At 47.0% G+C, this 22,808-nt stretch overlaps 6 protein-coding genes across 6 annotated transcripts; 2 read left to right on the forward strand and 4 right to left on the reverse strand.

The window, feature by feature from the left end:
- The first annotated feature begins 399 nt into the window (after positions 1 to 399).
- Positions 400 to 2,588, forward strand: GGS25DRAFT_493859 (uncharacterized protein). Its single transcript, XM_049261293.1, has 2 exons — positions 400 to 674; positions 824 to 2,588. Exon 2 carries the CDS (start codon positions 849 to 851, stop codon positions 2,163 to 2,165), a length of 1,317 nt encoding a protein of 438 aa, XP_049115339.1. The 5' UTR covers positions 400 to 674; positions 824 to 848; the 3' UTR covers positions 2,166 to 2,588.
- A 110-nt stretch (positions 2,589 to 2,698) lies between these two features.
- On the forward strand, positions 2,699 to 6,482 carry GGS25DRAFT_493863 (DUF699-domain-containing protein). Its single transcript, XM_049261294.1, has 7 exons — positions 2,699 to 2,822; positions 2,910 to 3,255; positions 3,323 to 3,833; positions 3,887 to 4,192; positions 4,246 to 5,243; positions 5,314 to 6,059; positions 6,118 to 6,482. The coding sequence occupies exons 1-7, from the start codon at positions 2,806 to 2,808 to the stop codon at positions 6,320 to 6,322; spliced, it is 3,129 nt and encodes a 1,042-aa protein (XP_049115340.1). The 5' UTR covers positions 2,699 to 2,805; the 3' UTR covers positions 6,323 to 6,482.
- An 84-nt stretch (positions 6,483 to 6,566) lies between these two features.
- On the reverse strand, positions 6,567 to 8,609 carry GGS25DRAFT_493865 (monooxygenase). The gene is made up of 2 exons (XM_049261295.1): positions 8,506 to 8,609; positions 6,567 to 8,452 (listed from the first exon to the last, which is right to left on the reverse strand). Exon 2 carries the CDS (start codon positions 8,376 to 8,378, stop codon positions 6,840 to 6,842), a length of 1,539 nt encoding a protein of 512 aa, XP_049115341.1. The 5' UTR covers positions 8,379 to 8,452; positions 8,506 to 8,609; the 3' UTR covers positions 6,567 to 6,839.
- Positions 8,610 to 8,938: 329 nt separating this feature from the next.
- On the reverse strand, positions 8,939 to 10,241 carry GGS25DRAFT_522458 (uncharacterized protein; the record flags this gene model as incomplete). The annotated part of the gene is made up of 3 exons (XM_049264242.1): positions 8,939 to 9,344; positions 9,419 to 9,618; positions 9,699 to 10,241. The coding sequence occupies 3 exons, from the start codon at positions 10,239 to 10,241 to the stop codon at positions 8,939 to 8,941; spliced, it is 1,149 nt and encodes a 382-aa protein (XP_049115342.1).
- Positions 10,242 to 12,231: 1,990 nt separating this feature from the next.
- GGS25DRAFT_522459 (uncharacterized protein) lies at positions 12,232 to 14,265 on the reverse strand (the record flags this gene model as incomplete). The annotated part of the gene is made up of 8 exons (XM_049264243.1): positions 12,232 to 12,500; positions 12,594 to 12,721; positions 12,779 to 12,890; positions 12,960 to 13,189; positions 13,402 to 13,472; positions 13,536 to 13,606; positions 13,659 to 13,735; positions 13,799 to 14,265. 8 exons carry the CDS (start codon positions 14,263 to 14,265, stop codon positions 12,232 to 12,234), a joined length of 1,425 nt encoding a protein of 474 aa, XP_049115343.1.
- A 3,047-nt stretch (positions 14,266 to 17,312) lies between these two features.
- On the reverse strand, positions 17,313 to 17,953 carry GGS25DRAFT_522460 (Non-histone chromosomal protein 6; the record flags this gene model as incomplete). The annotated part of the gene is made up of 4 exons (XM_049264244.1): positions 17,313 to 17,336; positions 17,407 to 17,528; positions 17,580 to 17,675; positions 17,890 to 17,953. 4 exons carry the CDS (start codon positions 17,951 to 17,953, stop codon positions 17,313 to 17,315), a joined length of 306 nt encoding a protein of 101 aa, XP_049115344.1.
- Between the last annotated feature and the right edge of the window lie 4,855 nt (positions 17,954 to 22,808).

A 22,808-nucleotide genomic window follows, 5' to 3' on the forward strand; every position in this document is an offset into this window, starting at 1 on the left:
AACGACAGAACGATGAGAGTAGCTAGGCCTTTCATATATATAGATTGAGTTACATCACGATTGTGGGGTTGAAAATGCCTACAATATGCTACCCATATGCATGAGAGCGAGCGTTTTTTTTCCTTCTTTCTTTTTTTTCTTAGTGGTGGATTACGAAATTCCCCGTTGTCTTGGGCTCCGGAGGCTAAAGAGGCCAACCAGCGGGCGCCAACGTCGGCCCAGCTTGCTGGTTACCGTGGCGGTGTGGCTTAAAATACCGGATCTTCACTGGCCGAAGGAGGAGGATGTTAGTTCCAGACCAAGAATAGGCACAGTAGATATTATCTGATGAAGAACTGGGGGGCCTAAAACGGGAACACGAAAGTCACTCTCATCTATTTGTGTAGCATCAACGGACATGCCGTTTACAATGTACTTTCCAACATGAGCTTGGCTTAGTATCATACTATCCATAGGTAGAGATCCATCGACGCATCTAACTAAGGTACCTACTTACCTATGTCAGTGTCACCCACCACACTGCTGACGCCGGCCACCACTTTTTCTATCATTTCTGTTTTCCTTAGGTAGACAGATAGATAGTTACCTACCTGCTAAGTACCTGCCTATAGGTTACAAGCACGGACATTCTGAACTATCCATCTTTTGTCGCAATAACAGGCACCTGTAGAAAGGTAATTATGCGATCAAACTCCGCCAGGCTTACGTGTTTTGTAAAACTAAGAGATTGTTCCTCAAGTCTTCATGCCCTTATGCCCTCGTCTCTTTCTAGTCCAAATTAATGAATGCCCAAAATACCAAAACACCTACTAACTGAAGAAAGACAACCGACCCTATTATAACTCGCGATGGTGCTCAAAAAGAAAGAAGTATACACGGTGATTACGCCTTTTCCTACATTCATACCCCGCCAATTAGCTATCGACATCCTTCACAGCCATGGCGAGGTCATCACATTAAATCCCCTCGTGCTGGGTTACAATCAAATCAAGGCGCCCCGCGACGCCGCCTCTGATGAATACTTTTCCACATGGTACGAAATCAACGAGCGCATTCAGTATATTCCTGGCATAGGAAGACTTGGATCCGGTAAAATCAGTTTCAATGGCTGCTTTCACGATCTCCCATGGGGGTTGCAAACCCATATTTATGCGCCCATGGGTATCGATCTTCGGAACAAATATCGCGTTGGGGGAAATCAATCAGGGATCGAACCGCCGGAGCAACAAGAGATTGGACTCGCCGCGCTTGGCGCACCGAAAGATGGACTGTACTTGAGAGAAGACATTGAAATCCGATGCAATATTACCATGGTGGGTATAGTAAAAGCTCAGATGAAGGCGGCGAGCAAAGAAATGGTGGAGAGGATTATTAAGAAGGCGGAATTACTTGACCAAGGCGTTCTTCAAGCTATGATCGAAGACGGGAAGCTCAAGACGTTCAACCCGAATGATAAAACCTACACAGGTGGTCTAAGTGGAGGAGGTATGAAATCGCCACTCGTATCGCCAGGTTTCCCACCAGGGAGCCCCTTTCAATCGCCCATGTCGCCGTCGATACCATATCAAGTTCCCAGACCTGTCACATTACAACTAGGGAGCAGCAGACCCGGAACGGCAGGGTCACTCAGTTACCCAGCACATTGGCAAGCTCAATTGCAGCAGCAGAACTCGTATGAGCAGCAGAACAAGATACACCAGCAATACGCCGAGCTGGCTAGTTCTCAACCGGTATCGCCAAACTACCAAGGAAGCCAAGGGAACCAAGGGGTTATTATGGAACTCCCCGGCGACTTCCACCACCCGCAGTCATCGCCACACCTACAGCCGCCTCACCCGTCACCCGTATACGCACACCACCAAGGCCGAAACTCACCGTCGTCCATCCAGTCTCACTCGCCCGAGCTGAAATCCTGGGGCTGGTCGCAGGGCCAGCCGAGCCCATCGCTGACGAGCTCACGGCCGACCTCGTACTCCTCCGACACGGGCAGCGCGGGGTTCGCGTCGCCCGGACTCGACCACAAGGGTTTCGCATCGGAGCTGCCGACGCACCTGGAGACGACGGAGGAATACCACCACCCGGGCGCCCGGGCGCGGTGGTCGGGTTCGCATACGGGTCGTGGTTACGCCTACAATCCGGCGGACTACGCGCAAGCTCGTCGTTGATATACCTGTGTCTACCTACCTACCTACCTACGAGGGTGTGTATTTGTGCGTGTGTGTAAGAAAAGGGGATAGATAAATAGCTGGGTTAGACTAATCCTGTATAATGGATCTGGCGACAATTCAATTGACGACGATACCTACCTAGGGCACCGAGGTGCCTTTTTCTTTTTCTTTTGTGGCCGGAGTTGAATCGTGCTGGCGTTGTCCGTGTGAGGGACTACGGGGAGCAAACAGTGGATGGTACAAGATTTTAGGTGGGGGGGCGGTGTGATTCTCTGTTATTCATGAATACTTCATGCTTCATACCCTCGAACGAATGAATACAAAATAATGAATGAACTGTTCTAAATATGAAGGCGATGAAGGCGATGAATGAGATATGCATACCAGTAGACATGCAAATAATGGAAATAATTACTCTAATGAGATGAATTCAATTGAATTCAATTGATGACATAATACAGACTTAACTAACCTAGTGGGGTCACGGGTCACCGCTCGGCAGTATCACTAGACCGCCTGGCAGAATAATGCTTCTCGGGAACTTTTGAACTTTTTTTTTGCGACAAAGTGAAAAGAAGCGATTACTCGATTCTGGAGCTTGAGTTAAGCGCAAAGTCATTGAAAACAGCACGTCAAAATGTCACGAAAAGCTGTGTAAGTAATTGGTGATTTTACTTATACCTTGTCACTGTTCATGCGCATATACAAGGCCAATAATATCTAATAATTCATCTCTACTAGTGACTCGCGCATTCTTACGCTCATCCAAAATAACCTTGCCGAACACAAGCGAAGCTTCTTCGTTGTCGTAGGCGACCAGTCCAAAGATGTTATCGTCAAACTACATTATATAATGTCCAGTAGGGACCTGCGCCAAAACAAATCTGTACTATGGGCATACAAAAACAAGCTTCTCGGCTTCACCAGTCATCGAAAGAAGAGGGAGGCCAAGATCAAGAACCAGATCAAACGCGGAATCCGAGAGGCCAACAACGAAGATCCCTTTGAGCTCTTCGTTTCGCTTCACGATGTCAGATATGTCTACTATAAAGAGACCGACAAGATTCTTGGCAGGACCTTTGGCATGGTAAGGAATATCGATCTGACTCTAGGATGTTGAAGGTGAAAGGATATACATACTCACCTCTCTCTAGTGCATTCTGCAAGATTTCGAAGCCCTCACTCCGAATACTCTGGCCCGCACCATCGAGACCGTTGAGGGAGGAGGTTTGGTTGTTCTTCTTCTGAAAGGAATGGATAGTCTGAGGCAGCTCTATTCACTTTCCATGGATGTACATTCACGCTACCGGACTGAAGCCCATCACGATGTTGTAGCGAGGTTCAATGAACGCTTCTTGCTCTCCCTAGGCCGATGTGAATCTTGCCTTGTCATAGACGACGAGCTGAATGTCTTACCTATATCTGGGGGCAGGGGGGTGAAGCCTTTGCCACCTGTCGAAGAATCCAAGTCCGCCGAGGAGATAGCATTGGAGAAAATTAAGGAGTCGCTCCGGGACACACAGCCCATAGGCTCATTGGTTCAACTTGCAAAGACAAAGGATCAAGCTGATGCTCTGGTCACATTCGTGGAGGCCATAGCTGCAAAGACACTACGGAATACTGTCTCATTAACTGCGGCACGTGGTCGTGGTAAATCAGCAGCGCGTACGTTTTCTTCGATGAACTTCCAAATTAGAGAAGAATACTAACTGAAGCAGTGGGCGTTGCGATCGCGGCTGCTGTGTCTTACGGATACAGCAACATTTTTGTCACATCTCCTTCCCCTGAAAACTTGGGCACTTTGTTCGAATTTGTTTTCAAAGCTTTCGATGCTCTAAACTATCAAGACCACACAGATTACTCTATCATACAATCTACGAACCCGGAGTTCAAGAAAGCAATTGTTAGAGTAAACATTTTCCGGAATCATCGACAGACCATTCAGTACATACGACCTCAAGACGCCCATGTCCTGGGTCAGGCCGAGCTAGTGATTATTGATGAAGCGGCAGCAATCCCACTACGTATGCAGATATTCCCCTTTTCGATAAATTCTAGATGTACTAACAATTACTAGCACTGGTGCGAAAGCTCCTGGGGCCTTACACCGTGTTCATGGCTTCAACGATCAGCGGTTATGAAGGTACTGGGCGATCGTTATCATTAAAGCTAATAAAACAACTAAAAGAGCAGGCCGCGACTAGTGTGGTTCAGGAGGGAGAAACCCGAAGCGCACGATCGCTAAAAGAAGTCACCCTAGCAGAGCCGATCCGTTATGGAAAAGGAGATGCTGTTGAGAAGTGGCTCAATGCACTACTTTGCCTGGATGTGACCCCGTCAAAGCCCAAAAACAACATTTTCCCCGATCCTTCACAATGTCAACTCTTACATGTCAACCGTGACACCCTCTTCTCCTTCCATCCGGTACCAGAAAGATTCCTACGACAAATGATAGCTCTTTTCGTGACTAGCCACTACAAGAATTCCCCTGACGACCTTCAACTTTTGAGCGATGCCCCGGCGCATGAGCTCTTCGTGTTAACCTCCACAACCATTCAAGAAAATGGACTCCCTGAGCCTTTGTGTGTCGTTCAAATTGCGCTTGAAGGAAACATTAGCAAGAAAAGTGTCATGGCTGGTCTAGACCGAGGCCAACGGCCTGCCGGTGACTTGATTCCTTGGCTAGTCAGTCAGCAGTTCCAGGACGATTTTGCTTCTCTTTCTGGAGCTCGCATTGTTCGAATAGCAACCCACCCAGACTGCGTTTCCATGGGCTATGGATCAAAGGCACTTGAACTCCTAACCGACTACTACGAAGGGAAATTCATTAATCTGGGAGAGCAAAACGATTCCTCTGTCAAGGAGACAGCTAGTCGGATTATAGATACTGTGCCAACTAGAAACGACCTCCTTAACGAAGACATCACCGTTCGGGATATTGAAAAGATGGAACCTCTTTTCTCAAGGTTAGCAGAACGCAAGGCAGAAGACTTGGAGTATGTCGGTGTCAGCTATGGCTTAACTCAACCTCTTCATAAGTTCTGGACGCGCGCCGCATTTACACCAGTCTACTTGGTAAGATATCCTCTGTTGAGAAATCAATGTTTAATACACTTCAAAACTAAAATGGCTAATTCTTTCACAGCGACAAACCGCCAATGATTTAACAGGGGAGCACACGTGTGTCATGCTTAGACCGTTAAAGGAGGATCGAGAATGGCTTGGAGCGTTTGCTGCTGATTTCCATCGCCGTTTTCTCGCTCTGCTCTCCTACAAGTTCCGCGACTTCCCCTGTGTCCTGGCCTTAAGTATAGACCAGTCTGCCACAGCGGGCGCCCAGCTGGACCCAACAAACCAGCTCCCCGAACTCACCAAATCGGAATTAGACAGAACCATGACACCTTTTGATTGTAAAAGACTCGAGTCTTATGCCAGAGGTGTCCTAGACCACCACGCTATTCTCGATCTCGTTCCTAAACTAGCCGATCTTTACTTCACAGGTCCTCTGAAATCGAGCATAAAGCTCACAGGCGTACAGCGGGCCCTCTTGTTAGGAATCGGATTGCAGCGAAAGGACGTGGGTGCCATATGTACAGAACTCTCCCTCGAGTCCTCACAAGGCCTAGCCATGTTTATGAAGATCATACGGAAAATAACATCGCACTTCTCGTCCCTAATTTCATCAGCCGTGGAGGCCGACATGCCGAAGTCAGACGTGCTTGGTGTTAGCAGAGAAAATGCTGCTGGTGTCCATGAGGATGAAGTGGTAGACGACAAGTATGCGCCGTTAGAAACAAGCTTAGATGCCGAACTAGATGAGGCTGGTGATGAGGCATTAAAGGAGCTACGGGCAAAACAAAGGGAGCTTATTGATTCCCTTCCTCTCGACCAGTAAGACCCTCTTCTTTCCTAACCCCTGAGAAACTCATTACTAACACAGAAATAATAGGTACGAAATCGAGGGCGACGCTCCCGGGTGGGAAGATGCCGAGAAGCAGGTTGCAAGAGCCACCAAGAAGGGCCAGTCCAACCCCGTCGTGAGTGTAAAGTCTAAGCAAGGCAAGCGGAAAGCCGTGACGACGGCGGCGGAGGTCTACGAGGAGGCTTTCGGGGATAAGAAGAGTAAGAAGGCTAAGAAGTCCAGGAGAGACTAAAATAATGACTACCTACCTAGGTAGTAGGGTGTGTACCTAAGTAAGATATATGAGAACAGGGCCATCGGCGGACTTGGGAAAAGGTTCGCTCTGTATATAACGGCGTCGTGAATGATACCAGATCTTGAGCTCACAGTACCTAATTATGCAAAATTACAAATGTCACTTTGGCAAGCATGTGAATGTTTCTCGCACGTAAACGTAGCGTATCTAGGTAGGTGGGTATATTAAGGGATTGGGGTGGCTCTCGCCGTACCCCTGAAAACCTACCTAGTCATATTATGACTTTCTAGTATCCTTGATGTCGATGGGCTTTATCTTAAGAGAGTTGTGTATTTCTTCATTTATCGTACCTACCTAGGTACTACTATACAAGTCGCATATTGATCTATCTAAAGCTCAATAAGGTATCTTTAAAAGGGGAGAGCAGAGTTTGTCTACCTAAACACCGAAACGCCAGAGTCAATACGCCAATACAGAGATCCAAACCGCCTTTACCTAGGTAGGTACCTAGGTATCAAGAACCACACCTAAACCAACGTTCCAGAGCAGCCTTAGCCGCACCAGTATCAGGTTTCTCCTCCTCACTGGCCCAAGCAACAATCCCATCAGGACGGACCAACAAGGCCCGGAGACCGAGCTGGTCCTTCGCGCCCAAACTCACATAATCGACCTTCCCCTCATAGCCCTTAACCAACCCCTTAAGGCCCTCGTCCTCCCCAAAATCCACCATCACCCCTCGCCCGCCCGCCATCTTCGAGCCCAGCCTCGACCCGTCATCGAGCTCGAATTCGGGGACGCTGCACCCGACAACCGGGTGCTGCCCGTCACCTAGATCATACCTCTGCGACAACCCCCATATCCTCCCGAGGAACAGGTTCGTCCCGTCGGGCGTCGCGATCAGATCCGTCACGAGGTCGCGCAGCGCGGTGCCGAACGCGTCGGGCCGCAGCACCGAGACCTGCGCGCGCGTCCACTCGAGGACCCATTTGGCGAGCGGGAGGCGCTCGGCTTCGTAGGTGTTGAGGAGGGTGAGGTCTTCCTTCTCTGCGGTTGGGGTTGATGTTTGTGCGTGGATCGTCGCCGCCAGCTTCCACCCCAGGTTCAGCGCATCGCCCAGGCCGAGGTTCAGGCCCTGCGCGCCGAGCGGCGAGTGGATGTGCGCGGCGTCGCCGGCGAGCAGGACGCGGCCCCGCCGGTAGCGCGTGGCCTGCATGCAGCGGTCGGTGAAGGAGGAGGCGAGGTGGAGCTTTGCGACGCTTACGCCCTCGCCCACAACGCGGCGAACGACCCCCTGCATGTGCGCCGCGGTGATCTCCCGCGAGCGATCGAAGGCGCCGCCGTCGAAGTCGAGCAGGTACAGGTTTGGCGCCTCGAGCGCGATGTACATCCCGCCGCGCGAGGCCTGGAACCCGGGCTTCAGCTTCTCGGGGTGGTCGAGGTCCACGCGCGCCACGTATCCCGTGAGCGTCGGCGCCGTGCCCTCGAACGAGAAGCCGGCGGCCTTGCGGACTGTGCTGCGGCCGCCGTCGCAGCCGACTAGCCACTTGCCCCTGAACGACGATGGCGTCTGCTGGTCTCCTGTTTCTACGGTCACGCCGCTCGCATCCTGCTCAACCCTCGCGACCCCCTCCCCCCGCAGTATCGTGACGCCCAAGCCCTCCGCGCGCTCCGTCAGCCCAGCCTCCACGCGAGCAATAGTCGTCGGGCTCGGGTTCAGCGCCGGGCCATCGAGGCGGTACGGCCAGCGGGCCAAGTCGAGCTTGTTGGCGTTGAGGAGCAGGCCCGCGAAGTGGCCGCCGAACCTGAAGCCGGGGGCATTGTGGGCCACCGGGCTGGGTTCGGCGACGTGGTCGAGCAGCCCGCGCCGGTAGAAGGCCTCGACGGAGGCGGTGTTCAGGCCGCGCAGGCCGAGAGGCTTCGACTTCCAGACGGAGGAGGGGGAGGGGTCGCGCTCGAGGATCAGCACGGAGGTATGGGCGAGGGCTAGCTCGCACGCGAGGAAGAGGCCGATGGGGCCGGCGCCGGCGATGATTACGTCGTAGGTTTGGGCCATTGTGGGAAGTGTGAATTTGTGTGGCGAGAATAGTGAGGTAGGGGGTTAGAGGAACAAGTAATGATGAGTACCTACTTAAGTAAGTAAATATCGAAGTGTTGTGACTGAACCGACAGGCCAAGCCTACCTTATTATACCCATAGCAGGTACGTAAGCTAGTCGTCGAGGACAATTAGACACCCCTATTCTTTTTGAAGTCACTCCACACTCAGGTCCCGAGCCGAATCTGACTCACGTTCGGGCCGTCCCGTTCACTCGGACTAAGGAATCCTACCCAGAGCCGAACCCCGAGCCCCACTAATACCACCAATACTCGGGACCGAAGCACCCATAGGTCCCGAAAGCTAGGCCTACGGTCCCGGTTTGGCTTAGATGCACTTTTCCGGGGGTGATAAATCATCCGGGAAGGATTGGGAATGGTAATTGATGGCAAGGTAGACGATAGTATCATATTAACGCAAAGCTTGAGGTATGGACCGTATGGTAATTGAGTATTACGTTGATTACAAGGTACCTAACTTAGGTAGTTATCTGTGTAGCTAACCAAATGGTACGAAACTTCAATGGCTTCTCGACTGCAAGCTTCTCGATTGCAGCTTAAGGGCCTCCACCGACGCATAATGGACCCCCGTCTCCAGATCCGGCCTTCCTCTGATACTTTCCACCTTCACCGTTCGCTCCATCTGAATACCCCTACTAGAATGCGAGTTGGGATTGTCCAACGTGCACGCGCTTGGGTATCTCTGGACACTTTTCGATTTCCGCAAGGAGTTTCTAGCTTGGACAGCATGTTTCTGCTTCTGGTGGCGAACAAGCCGGACCTCTGGTTCGTCGAAGAGTACGGACCGCCGCGTCAATGCGTATAGCAGACAGTCGACCCACCCGGAACACGTGAAGAGGGCGCCGGCGAATAGGAAAATATTTTCTGGGACATTTACCTGTGCCATGGCAGCCATTCGACAAACTCTGAGGAGTTGGATAGTGTAAGTTCTCGCAGTCATGGCAAGTGGGAAGAATCGTTGGGTTGGGTATTAACTGACGCTATTGGAAGACTCAGGGTGGTATATACTATCGCATAGGCCAACATCGCCGTTAGGGCGTTGCGCGAGCCTGAAACGCAACCACGATAGACATAGTAAAAGCTGGCGCCGTAACAAAGGATGGCAAAGAGCTCGACAATAAAAACCCAGGCATAGCGGAGGGCAATGCCAAGTGGCTTATGCTCCCTTGATATCCAGCACTATATCCAGGTGTTAGAAAGTTGAATCAAGGACAACTATTCTGGTTACTTGGGTTATTGGGGAAGGTCATTTTACTCACCCAGACACCATTTGTCAGAAACACAAAACGTCCGCCAATGATGGGCGCGAGGAAAGAAAGGAGCAGAGAAAGCCCCCAAAGAGCGACAATACAAGACACGAAAGTCCCGTACGACAAGGTTCGGATGAAGATGACATGGTATACCGTCTGAGCCGCTATCGCGAGAACGAAGGAGGCGCTCGCGACGTCTCCGAGTTGAACCAAAAACCCTTGCGTAAAACACGCTGCCTTCGGCCCCGCGATCTGTCGCTGAGACGCCCAATAGAGAGAGATGATGAAGGAAGAAGCTTGTATCGAATCAGCTAATATAAGCTGGTAAATAAGAATGACCGATTGATTTCTACTATAAGATGAGGTGTAATAATGGTTCAGGTTAAGCATGCGCCACGTCATGAAGCCTAAGAGGGTACTTGTGAATAGCAGCGAAATTACACCGATGGTGCCGATGACGATAAGTCCGTTATGAACATTGGTCCCCATGGACGGGATGCTGTTAGGTGGCTCGGAATAACCGGGGGGGGTATCAATATCAAAGATAGCCATCTTGTTGCTGCTGTCTGGTTTGTTGCTGAACGAAGCGTTGTCCAAAAGGCACAACCGCAACCATGAGCAACCCAACAAAGAGAGTATCTCCAGCGATGGATATATGGTTGTAAGAAAAATAGAAAGGCCATAGGCAGATATGTATCCAGTTTAAACTGCTAGATTTTCATCAGTATAGTAAAGAGACATTAGATAAAAATATATTTCAGGGGTCAAGGAAGAAAGAACACCAACCAGCGTCTTGCTTCACAGCATTTCAGCGAGTACTAGGATAACTCTAATCTGAATTACTTCACATCCCTCGATTTTGATCACGGTGGCAAAAAGGGGCCCGAGAAGATTTCATAGATACCGAACACTCATTATTCTAGCTGATATACCTACTACTTGCTTGCTGGGTAGGTAAAATACCTACCAAGTGGTGACCAAAGAATGCTTATAGGCTTATTACAGCGATTTCAAGAATCTTGGCATTGGCTACCATTAAATAAGAATGAGGTTTTGGTGGTTAGGATCTGGTATATTTGCATCTCCTCTGAGAAAATCTCCATCGAAGTAAAACGTGAATTAGGGCTGCGCAAAGGACGTCACGCCATTGGCACCAGCTTTTTTTTTTTGAAGGTGTCGTTGACTGCATCAATGAAAGTTCATGTAGTATGAACTGACTCGATAACCACCCTCCCAGCAATAAATTATATGACGGGTGTTGTTACGTACAAATTGTTAGCTTGAGAGCCGTACATGACTCCGGTCAAGAGTTAATGGTCTTCCAATGATACCATGAGGTTACAATCATTACCGGAAAATAGCAGTCGTTTAGGTAGTGTCTGGCAAGTGATGCACCCTGTTGTTTGGGTAGGTAGGTATGTATTGAGTAATATTGACGTATCTACTCAATCCACGATTCAGTGACGTGGGTAGGTATTGATAGCAGAATTTTAATAACCTATACTTGTATACGTAGAGCAGTTCATTACTTGTCAATGCGAGATACAAAACTGAGGATATTCGAAGCTGTCAAATTCGAGTCCCGGATTTTGCGTTTATCCCCCCCCCTTTTTTTTTGAATTCTGGTGCTTGTACGGTACGATCATTTCTATAAAATGTTCTTCAGCAGAGATCAATCTCGATTAAATTAGATAGGCAACTTCTGACTATTATGGGCATGAGCCCGTGAGAATAAGCAGGGAAGTTAAATCCGCATCGTGCTTTTTTCGTTCGTGAGACTGCCACAGATGGGTATCATTGGGCACAAACTTCCTGGCCCACCACCAAGGTGATAATCGTAAGTTCATAATCAAAACAGCCCCTAACAGCCCCTATGAACTTGGAAATATCATCAAGTAGAAATGACGGAAAAAGCTTGGAAATTTACAGTATTAATGAAGGATGAGAGGAAATTCAAATTTCGCTAGATGCTTGATAGGGTAGGAAATTGGTGGGTATCATCAAACAATCTGCCTTTCGCCATTGTCATTCGTCTACCTTTTCCACGGATGTAATGAACGTTTTTGAAAAATGAAAACGTTTAATCGTAGACATCGTTAGGTCATGGGCTCGCCTTCGTGTCGTAAAACTTCGTGTTCTCGTAAAGATATCATCTCTGTCGAAATCGTACAAGCTCATGCTATTACGCATCTTCCTTGTCCTTTCTTACTAGGTAGATGGGGTATTAGGTAAACAGGTACGTGGATGTGATTGCATTGGTTCGGCTTCGAGTATGAGAGAGGTAAAAAGAAGGGAAAAGAAAAGTAGATCTGCTATGCTTCGAGAAGACGTGTGTTAAGTAATGAAAGGGCTAGCACCTGGAGGATAGGTGCTAGTTAGCATGAGTATGATAGTTAATATCAAGATACGTCTTCGTCCTCCACTGGATGATGTCGTTTCGGTAACTGGGTTGGGCTGTTATTTGGGAATGGTATATTACGAGCCAGCTTCGTTTGGGGGAGATATGCGCCCCCATTGTTGATGTTTCCTTCTTGTATATCGATTACTTAGTGGCCTCTGAGGTGTCGTTCGTTTCTGGTGAAGAATCATGGGCAACCGAGGCAGCAGATGGGACCGGCGACGACGCAAATAGTTCATGAAATCGCGAGGCAGCCTCGCTATGTGCGAAAGCTAGTTCGAACGCACCAAGCCGACCCCTTCGTTGGTGTGCTGGTCGGTACTTTTCGAAAAACACGTATGGTTGTATGTCGCGTAGCCAGATGCGTCTCGAGGTTTTTCGGATGAGCCAAGACGAAGACACATTTGGGGGAACTGAACGAACGACGGTCAATTGATAAATAAAACAAAGGGTCAAAGAATTGTGAATATAGTGATTGCTCAGAAAGGGGTGGTAGGGTTTCTTACTAAACGCTGTCCACACAGGACAAGCTCGGAATTTGCCATCCCAGACTGCAGCATGGAGGCGATAACCCCCGGTTATGGCATCCTCGAAAACCATAAGGACGTGCTGATACCCATCGTCAATGATTTGACTAGAAATCACACGTTAGCCTCTCTGATTCGCTACGTGGATAGAGTCTATAGCTTACGCCTGAAATAAACGTCTCTCCTTACGTAGGTGGAATTCCTCAGGCCTGACTTGGTTGGTCCGCGGGCTACGAATTTTCAGGCAGAGGAAAGTGCAATAAAAAAGCACCAATTCTACTCCTTGTTAGATATATCTTCCACTGGTACTACCCTCTTCGGGTTGTGAGGAAGGATAGTACTAACCTTCCCAGGTCAAAAAGGATAGGCTGGCCCAGGGTTTGGCACTACGCTCCGCGAAATCCCACATAGACAAGTCCAAGACTGAGTCGGCCCCTCTTCGAATAGACAGCTCGTGTACACCGAATACAGAAACCCAGTTTTGACTGCCTTGCTTAATTCGGATATAGACGTACGGCGTTTGACTTTTTAGCTGCATAAAGAATATAACCGAGATACGGTCTTTATCGAACGATCTGAGGCACTTGTTAATATGGCAAGCATGTGTACCAGTAGGTACATTGAATTATCGAGACGGAATTTGTACTTGCCTCTTGACTAATACCTTCACGTCTCTTGGGAGGGGCGGGAGGTGGCCGAACATTTGTAAATTGCCGAACAAGTCCGACCTGTGAAGCGTTGGTCTGAGGCCCTGCATTGGACCTTATTGCATGATTTACAGACTTACCTTACTTGATGCTTGAACTCCCTTCGATATGGTAGTGGCTGTGTGAAGATCGCCTCGGCCCAGTGAGAGTCCTGCACGTTATCAATATCATACCTCCTCATGATAATCCTAGGATGGAAGGGAAGGAAGCATACGGTCTCTCGACTCCAAAACTCCAAAGCCTCGTCTCGTCTAATGAGGTCCGTTCTAATGGGGTTGGGAGGGGCTTATGAATGAGTTAGTTACACTTTGAGGAATGAAAGAGATGAGCTACTGACGTATTTTTCTCGCTTCGCGAAGCTGCAGGATGCGGATCCGTAGAGACTCCATTCCATTCATGTCAAAGTTTGGCGATCTGGATTTCGTTTAACGCAAATGTCTGGCGCTCGGTCGTTGTATATGACAGAAACTGCCTTACCTTGTCAGAAGGTCCTGGAGCAATCGAAGGAACTGATTGTACATGATAATTCTAGCTGGCAGTGTCGTTCCAGGAAGCTCATTTCCTAGCTTATGGTACATGGTTCTCCAACGGTGTTCTTTATTCATTGATTTGTCCTCGTAGAATGACATTATGTCTCGAAGAGTCCGGCATAGACATGGCAGGATGACGTTAAGATAGTCATAGACTGGGGGCAGCTGGAAGACATGTATTTGTGCCTGCTCCGCAAGATCTCGTAATAGCCGGCTCGTGTTAAAGATCTCTTCGATGACCCCAGTCATATGAGCATGGAAAGACTGTGGAAGAGTATCTCGCAACATCTGAAGGTTGAGGCCGACAATATCGGCACGGTCAGCCTCATGGTAACATCCGTTAAGTAGTTGAGGGCGAAGCTGCTGGACAGCTAGCTTGCCGGGCGTCCTGGTACGGCACAAAATAGGGTCCATATCGATTTTAACTATTCAAAGTCTCATTATGGTAGATGATGATAATATTTTCAATTCAGGAAAGCCGTCCCAACCTCCTCCACAGCCTCCAAAGGACAACGTTTTGTTGTACAGCCAGGCTGGCGTAGCTCGTGAGCGGTTTTAGTCGTGGTATGTGGAACAAGAGAACGGCATTAAAGCTAAGAATGACGACGGAGTCTGATTTAAAGAGGACCGGTAGCTTTACTCGGTGTTTGATAAGCATACGAACGATCGTCGTCTCCGCACTTGATCCGACAGTTGGCTGTGTGGGGAAGAGGGACTTGGGAATGGATTCAATAGTGAAGAAGTAGCTATGAAGAGGAGCTGGTCCTGGTACCTATTAAAGGCTAGAAATTTATGAATACCTACTTTTCCTCTGAAAGGTTGCACTCTATGTGAATGACATATAACGTGAGGATAGAAAGAGCCCAACTACAGTGGGGTGACGTGTAAAAATATATGTATTCCCCAATAGAGAAGAAGCGATCCGAAAGGGTTCCGTGTATGTGGAGTCCGTGAAGTGATAATCGCCGAAGGTGGGAGGGGAGGAGATTATATGATGACGAGATTAAAGCGGCACAAAACCATTGGAGGTTTTAAATTCTGGCTTTATTGAATAAAAAAACTGAGGTCGACTGGATCTTGCATGTGTTGTTGATGTAAGTGACAATACCTAGTATCACCTGTGTCGACTGCTTGAGAACAAAAATCAAAAATGACGGTGACGATAATCCTTTGCTCCGGGAGGCAATCCGTAGTCAAATTTGGCAGCAATCATGTCCAGCATAGGAATCTGCCGATACAAACATGAAGGAGACCAGGACGGTAAAACAAAAAGGAAAGAAAAAAAAAAGAAAAAGCCAATTGGCTTGGCCACTTAGGTAGTTTCACGGATGTTTGCCAGTGTGGGCAGCTCAAGAGATAGAGAGTGGCTTCTCGAACATACTGACTCAAGTAAGATACTGCCACGAAGCCCGGCAGCACGATTCTAAAGCACCTGGGCAAGCGTATGCACCAGGGATTGGATAGAGCTTGGCCGTAAGGCCGGATCAGGCGTAGAGTGATCAGTGTTACTATACTCACAGCGTGGAGAAGGGAGCACCTGCATAAATAATATGCAGGGAAGATATCAGACTGGACGAGGAGAGACGAGGGGGAAACATGATGATACTACCGAGCCGCTTGTTTGTCTGTGACCTGGCGCGATCCGTACCCAGCTGGAGGAGGTGAGCGACAAAAAGGAGAAAGGCAAGGAAAGACAATATTTGAACCTCGAAGCTTCTAACTTGCCGCGGCACTTTGTTACCAATTTACCGTTTGTCTCGTTAGCCGCTTATGATGGAACTCCTTGGCGATACATTGTTTCAGTTGGGGGGATATCTTTGTATCCATGCTCGCTGGCGGTTATCAGGCGACAGAAAAGGTATATGATGAATGAAAGTGAGCTTGATATTTCGAGGATATCCTTTCAGCGAGTAACAGGCTGATTGGGGATGCTGAACTAGTAGGTATGCATAGGTACGAAGATGTATATATAGGTATATACAAGAAGGGAGCATTGAAGGAAAGATATATTTTATTGGGGGGTTTTTTTTTAATAAGTAGGCTGTCGCGTAGCATAATACTGACTATGAAATGCGGTGCATTCTCGAATATGCAGGAGCTTCGTCTAGGATCTGAGAGAAGATGGGGACACATGAGAATCTCCAAGTTAGGTTCTGCATTGCTCCGATTGAGGTTCCGATGGCGGGAGATCAACCGGTTATTTTATCGCGCCGTGCTGGCTCGTAAGCGCTTGCATGCATTCCCAATCTCAGAGATGCCTAAGTTGGGAGCCAGTACAGATTGGATCTGCCCGATTTGATCCGGACTTAGTTATATAGAAATCGGAGATATATACCTGGTATAGCGTATGTATGTACGTCTAGTTGACTCGGTTGAGGTTTTATATCATAGGTATTTTTCGATTTCTGTGACACTCTCGATAGAAGATACTGATGATTACTATAGGTAGGTGAGTAGAGGGTAGGTTAGATAAAGTTCCAACGGTTTCTCGATCTTAAATGATTGAACTTGATGGGATCCATGCCCCTTATATAAACGCGGCTGTATGTACGGCCGAGCCCGAGCTTAATGCAACCCTGAACTTACATATGTAGGTATGCATGCAACTGGGCAACCATCTGACAGGACAGTGCGGTGGGAGCATTCAATGTTGAACCTACTATGTACAGGTATGTATCGAGTAACGCCAACGTTATTCCGGTAAACCAAATCATTCGAGATTCAGTAACATATCATGCCTAGTATACATTGTAAGGCTACATATAAGGTACATCCATGTGTTACATGTACTTGGTACTAGTAGGGAATTTGAACAGAATACGTGGATGGTATACAGGACTTGGTGTAGCCTTATATTAAACATTAAGGTGAGGCATGGATTCCACTCAAACACCGTGGTCAAACTCCTAACCGAATTGTTCCATCTTTGGAAATATGTACATCCTCGTTGCATGCGTCTGTCTGCCGAGCACTTCTCCAAGTGGGCTGAACCTAGCCACGTGGGATAATTTATACTTGCTTGATATTGTCTGCAATCACCTCTCTTACAGCTTGGTTGCTACGACTTTCTGAGGCTGGTAAGGCCAACATAGATCAACACTGTATTGTGCTGTCAACTCTTCGTTAATTGCAAAAGCAAGCTATTTTACATCGTGTTGTCGAGAAGCATCGATTTGATTGCTCTGTGCCTCGTTAGGTAGCTGAAGTCTTCCACGACAACGCCACTGGATCAATGTAACCCCCCGCCCTGATTCCAGTTATCAGAGCGAAAACGACGCAAAAGAAAACTGTAACGCAATGTCCCTTTCCCTGTGCATCAACACCGACCGATCCCATACGTATTAGACTTCGAAAGGAGAGAAGAGCATCTACCACGGCCCAAAGGCTTCCCAGGCTGGCGACCATCCTGAGTCATGTCATGAACCTCGTAACCGATAGGCAGGCGAACCGAGCTGATTGCTTTATTCACTCTCATCGCCGCCAGCCTAATCGGATTCGGCCTAGTCAGCTACGCTCAGTATGGTTTGTCGAGAGGGGCTACACTGAGGGAATTACCTGGTAGGCTTGCTTCTCATCCTCGTATCGCTTTTTGTCGGCTGCAGCCTTCGCCTCGTATGGGGTGCGTTGCTTGTCGTTCAGGGCCTTCCATCGCTCGCCGAGAATCTTGCCAACTTGGCCTGCGACGGGATTAACACAAAAATCATTAGATAAATGCAAGGATGCCTTACCGAATGAGATACCCGGGTTCTCATCACGAACGTTCTCACGTTGCTCGTTGGCAAAAAACATGTACGCTGAGAGACCACGCTTGGGTGCATTGGGGTCTGCACAATTGATTAGTCGATACACCAAAATACGAATGATCAATCCAACAGTGGGTTTGGGAATCTTCTGCCCAACGAGGCTTGCTCCACCATATCGAGCAAGAACCAAGCTACATAGTGCAAAGGATATGGTAAGGAAAACGCTGGGCTCGGTGCCCAGGTCGCATCTGTGTCCTCAAAGAGGTCGGGGTTGATTAGGTGGTGAATGACTTACCCTTCTTGCCCTTTCTCTTCTCAACCTTGCCGGTCTTGCCGCGCTTAGTGGTTTCCTTAGGCATGATGATTGTTGGAGGTGCTATGGAATAAGACGTTAGTTTGGGACTGGTTCGGATAAGTTAAGATTTAAATCCAAGTTCAAGATATATTATGTTAAGAATTGACATCGCTGAAAAGGGCTAAAATTTAGAGTTGTTCGGCGACTATTGCGATTGCGCGCGAGTAGTGTCATGTGGTAAATGGTGTGTGTGAATGGAGGGGCAATTGGATTCAGTAGTGAGGTGATGCACGGGTATGTTTGGATGCGACGCGATGTTGTCGCAAATGCAATTGCTCGCGCCAACGCGTAAAAACCGCGACTTGAAGCTTGGAATCGATCTAAGTAAAGCAATCTGCATACCTAGAGAAAATTCGACAAGTATTCAACGATGATGTTGTGGTTGATAAAGCTGTTGCGCGAAACTGCAGTCAGCGCAATTGATCACCTTAAAAATGCAAGGTGGGTGGGTTTGGATGATGATGGTTTGCAGCAAGCTATCAGTGCAACAGCCGATCTAAAGAGATATAAATCTTTTTAAAGACGGAGCTGGAGCTGCAAATAAAACTTGACGAGAATGCAAGAAGAAAAAAATGAAATGATTTTGGTAATCGTCTATTCCAAATTGACAAATTGATACGAATTTGGCGACGAAATGGGTAGAGTGTTAAATGTGGTAGAGTGACTTGGGATTTGCAGTAAAGTGCCATATAAATGGAGGTACTCACAATTTGTATGTGCAGGTATTGAGGTTGAGTGTAGGCGGTGTTTGTAAGAGAGACGATTTTGGTGGGAGATTTGTATGAGGGAGAAGAGAGGGAAATTTGTATGGGGGGAGCGTTGGCCTACTCCCTTTTTACTGCGCGTGGGTGATTGTGTGTAGAGCAAGACTTAAGACTGCCCCAATTTCTAAGGGAGGGTGCAAAAAGAGGGAGGGGTCTGCACCAAAAAGCGGGCAAGCGGGCGACAGACCGTAAGGTACTAGGTAGACAGGCACAGTGACCGAGTGATTTTTGGCTGGCAGCTAGGGGGGGTGACCAAGCGAGCTCCAGTTAGTACCTGGCAGTGCTGTCTGCCCAGGTCAACGGTGCTTTTTACAGTACATCAAATGCTACTATTGATGTATTCAAGTTGTACATACTATACGGTCTGTACCAGTGCTAGCTGGAGGTATTGACCGTACTGTACTATATATGTACATATGTACCGTCTACTAGTCCGCTCAGACTGCCCAGGTGGTGCGAGTGCTCAAAGACAAGAACACACACCCCCATGGTGTGGGCTGCTTCAATGTTTCCTGCTAAATGCCAACTAAGTATCCACCCCACCTAATTTTGCTGGGAAGGTACCTTTTCTCGAACCTGCGCTGTAGCGTTCCTGGACGTTGCAATCAGCGCGATACAATACATACCTACATAGTTACATACAAGGAAGGAGCTAGAGGTGATTTGGGATCCACGGTGTGGTTTGTACTGGCTACCCAGGTTAGCATTATGGAGGAAGGTGTGCCATGTTGCTTTGTTACATGTATTATTACTGTATCACTTAGCCCTTTCCCTTCATCAATCATTCATATGCGCATCCGTTCATTCCATGTTTACATTCATTCATTCCGTCATCATTTGTAGCGGATTATTACATAGTATGTACTACCTACTACGACTACTACTATTACGGGCTATATACTAATACTATCAATCATTACTGCACATATGTTTTTGCTCCATGCCGTTCTTGGAATCTAATGCCATTGCTTTTAGGTTTGTACCGATGTCACTACTTCTTCAAATTCACTGTTCTCTCCTTCAGGTTTAATTGTTCTTCTGCGTATACTACATACATACTGAAGTTCAAATTTATAATAGTGTTAATATTGTAATAGTGTTAATATTGGGCTTAATAAATGTGGAATAGCTTGCGCTTGCTCCGACTATCACCGATGGATTGATGGGTGATAAGAGATACATGAAAAAGATGGGATGGGATGGCTGGGCGGTAGTCCTTCAAGTTCCTACATACACCACATACATGTAACCACCAGACGAAAAGGGGAAGAATGCATTCCATGTTTGTGACTAATGTTCTAAACATTGAATACATACTACTATCTAATGTATGCATGTATATACATACATATGTAGTAGCTAATACATAAGAACCTTGAAGTATACATATATAATATGTTCCTGCCAGGTTTAGCCGGATCTCTAATACTGTATACCTACCTGCCCAAACCTTAAATTACGTAGGAGCGACTTCATTGATTCCCTTTTTTCGTTAACGCTTTGAGAATCAGCATCTCCCTATTCCTAAAACGAATGTAAACACAAGACCTGAATGCCCATATCCACCAGCGTCTCGATCATTTTGTATTTATTGTTCATCCGCCATCTTGCTACCACACCTCTTTCGCTGCTTCTTTAAGCCTTAGTTAAGGCAAATTTTCAATTTCAACCAAACAACAAAATTTATATAAAGGAAAAACAGGGAAAAGAGGAGAGAGAAAGAGAGGAAATATGCACTTACGAAGTTATGTTGATGATGATTTCAATGTTAATCTGTGATAAGGAATAAAGGTCAAGTTGCGGAAGCTTAACATTGAAAGCATTAAAGCACAGAGGTAATACAGCAAACGTACACCCAAATGTAGTGTGTACATTTGTATGTACAATACATATGACCAGTACCAACATAAAACATTGAACATTGAAGTACATACATCAATCCTCGTACATAGTAGTACTACTAGCTGCTACATACATAGTACATACCTACCTACTACATGTAATATGTAGCGTTACTAACGTCGAAGCCCCCTTGTTAGCGTGAATGTAATATTCTGTACCATTTTTTATGCTATTATATGTATTATGGTACTTGACCTTGGATTTGTGCTTGGATTCCCTGCCGTAGAATGATTTTTTTTAAACTTTTGCCTGGTCTGCATGTGGTTCATTGCAGCTGATTACAACCACACGAAAACTCTAGCTGCGTTTCTGGGGGTTTGGCACTCCCCTCTTCACTTCCTGTGGCCAGTTTCTCTTAACTCTCCCCCCTTTCTTTTCGCAATCCAGTGCCCTACCCCAATCAGATTGGATCTAATCACATAATTGTCACAATTGTCGAACCTCGCTGCCTCGGTATAAGCAAATTTCACCGAAAAGCAGATTCAACTTTGAAGTCTATTTATTTTATTGATTTATACGAATACTTACAACATACATATACCTAATATGTACATATATGCACATATATGCACGTATATAAATCTATCTCGTCGACACATGCAGTCAACATCAACTAAACTGCTGTCCATAGTAGACTCCATACAACATTTGAAGTATTATGTATACGAAAGCAGACAACATTATTAAGGGTTAACTACATATGTACATACCTTATGTGGTTATCGTCCATTACATACTAGGTATATAGTAGCAAGGGGTAGGCCAAAACAAGTGCATCTACACAGGCAAATCTCAACGCAGCAGCTCTGTCGACCAATGACCTCAAGACTTTGCATCTACCAGTGTCCGAGTTGTTGCACTGGCGTAACACTGCCCCTAAAAAGTAGCCTACCTGCTTTAAGCTTGCGTATCCTCTAAGATTCTCATCCCCCTTATTTACAAACAGTAGGGACAATGCAAGCCCAAGTCGCACCAATTTGTATTTGTACGCCTACATCAATTATCGAGGCACATACGGCATACGGATAAGCTTTTGCAACATTGAACCGAAGAGACCTATACTATGCTGGGGTTATATCTGATCCATCACTGCCTCATAGCTTGAAGGGCTTGCAGCAATATGAATTGTATTATTCAAGACAAAAAAAAAGGGGGGGGGGGGGGGGGGAGAAGGGGAGTCGTGAAAGTCAGTAACAACTCTACCTATCAGCCTATTGATACGGACACATCCACATAACATAGCTCGAACGCCCACCAGCTAGTTATTCGATATGATTTGCAGGCCTCCAATGAATGAGAGCAGGTGAGTAGGCGAGCAGGCTAGAACTTGAAGGCTCCGCGCAAGTAATCCCGGGTAAGATTCCACAGCTTCCTTCCTAGGTACGTACCTAGTAACTTGGAACATTGAATGTTGGTCACGCCTTGATCCATCAAAGGAGGATGTTTTGGGTATCAAGGATAAGTGTCTCTCATTCCTGACTGTGAGGCCTTGCTACATAAACTAAATCTATTCAAGTACGAAGAGATTGAAGGTACATAGTATCTTTACTTGTTCATTCAGATTCTTAACACGTTTATCAATGCTTTTCTTTTTACCTTAACTCTATGTATATACATACATGTAGCAGAAGTATAAGTTGTACCTTGATATACTACTACTATGTACAGACATATTAGGAGAGGTGCGCTACACCAGAAAGAGATATGGATGTAACCCCTTAAGAATCAGCCCATGTGCTTCAAATACTGTGCATCCCCAACCTGCTTCATACATAATATTGTGCCCGGCATTGATTACACTAATACTCGTACATAGCAGATGGCCTTTGTCTTCAAGCCTATTCTCCACTATCGACGACACCATACATAGCGACCAGTCTTGATTCCGGCAAAGGCCAAAGACCCTTAAAGTTCTAATCACAGAGCTACTTAAACCAGATGATGCGACACACGAAATTGTTTACATCATGCGTACATGCCTACCTAACTGTGTACTTGCCTATATGCAGTACAAGTATTAGTAGGCAGCCAGGACAGCCTAGACATGTACCTTTTTAACATCGGTATGGTCAAGTATCATGGATGCCTCGAGATCACTTCTACTACATACGTACATAACTACAAGTTTTGCTTCTGATCTACGGATATTCCTACACTACCCGTATATCCGGTAGACCTCGCTCAGTAACATAG

Source organism: Hypoxylon fragiforme (assembly GCF_022984875.1).
Source record: "Hypoxylon fragiforme strain CBS 206.31 chromosome Unknown GGS25scaffold_6, whole genome shotgun sequence".
NCBI lineage: Eukaryota > Fungi > Ascomycota > Sordariomycetes > Xylariales > Hypoxylaceae > Hypoxylon > Hypoxylon fragiforme.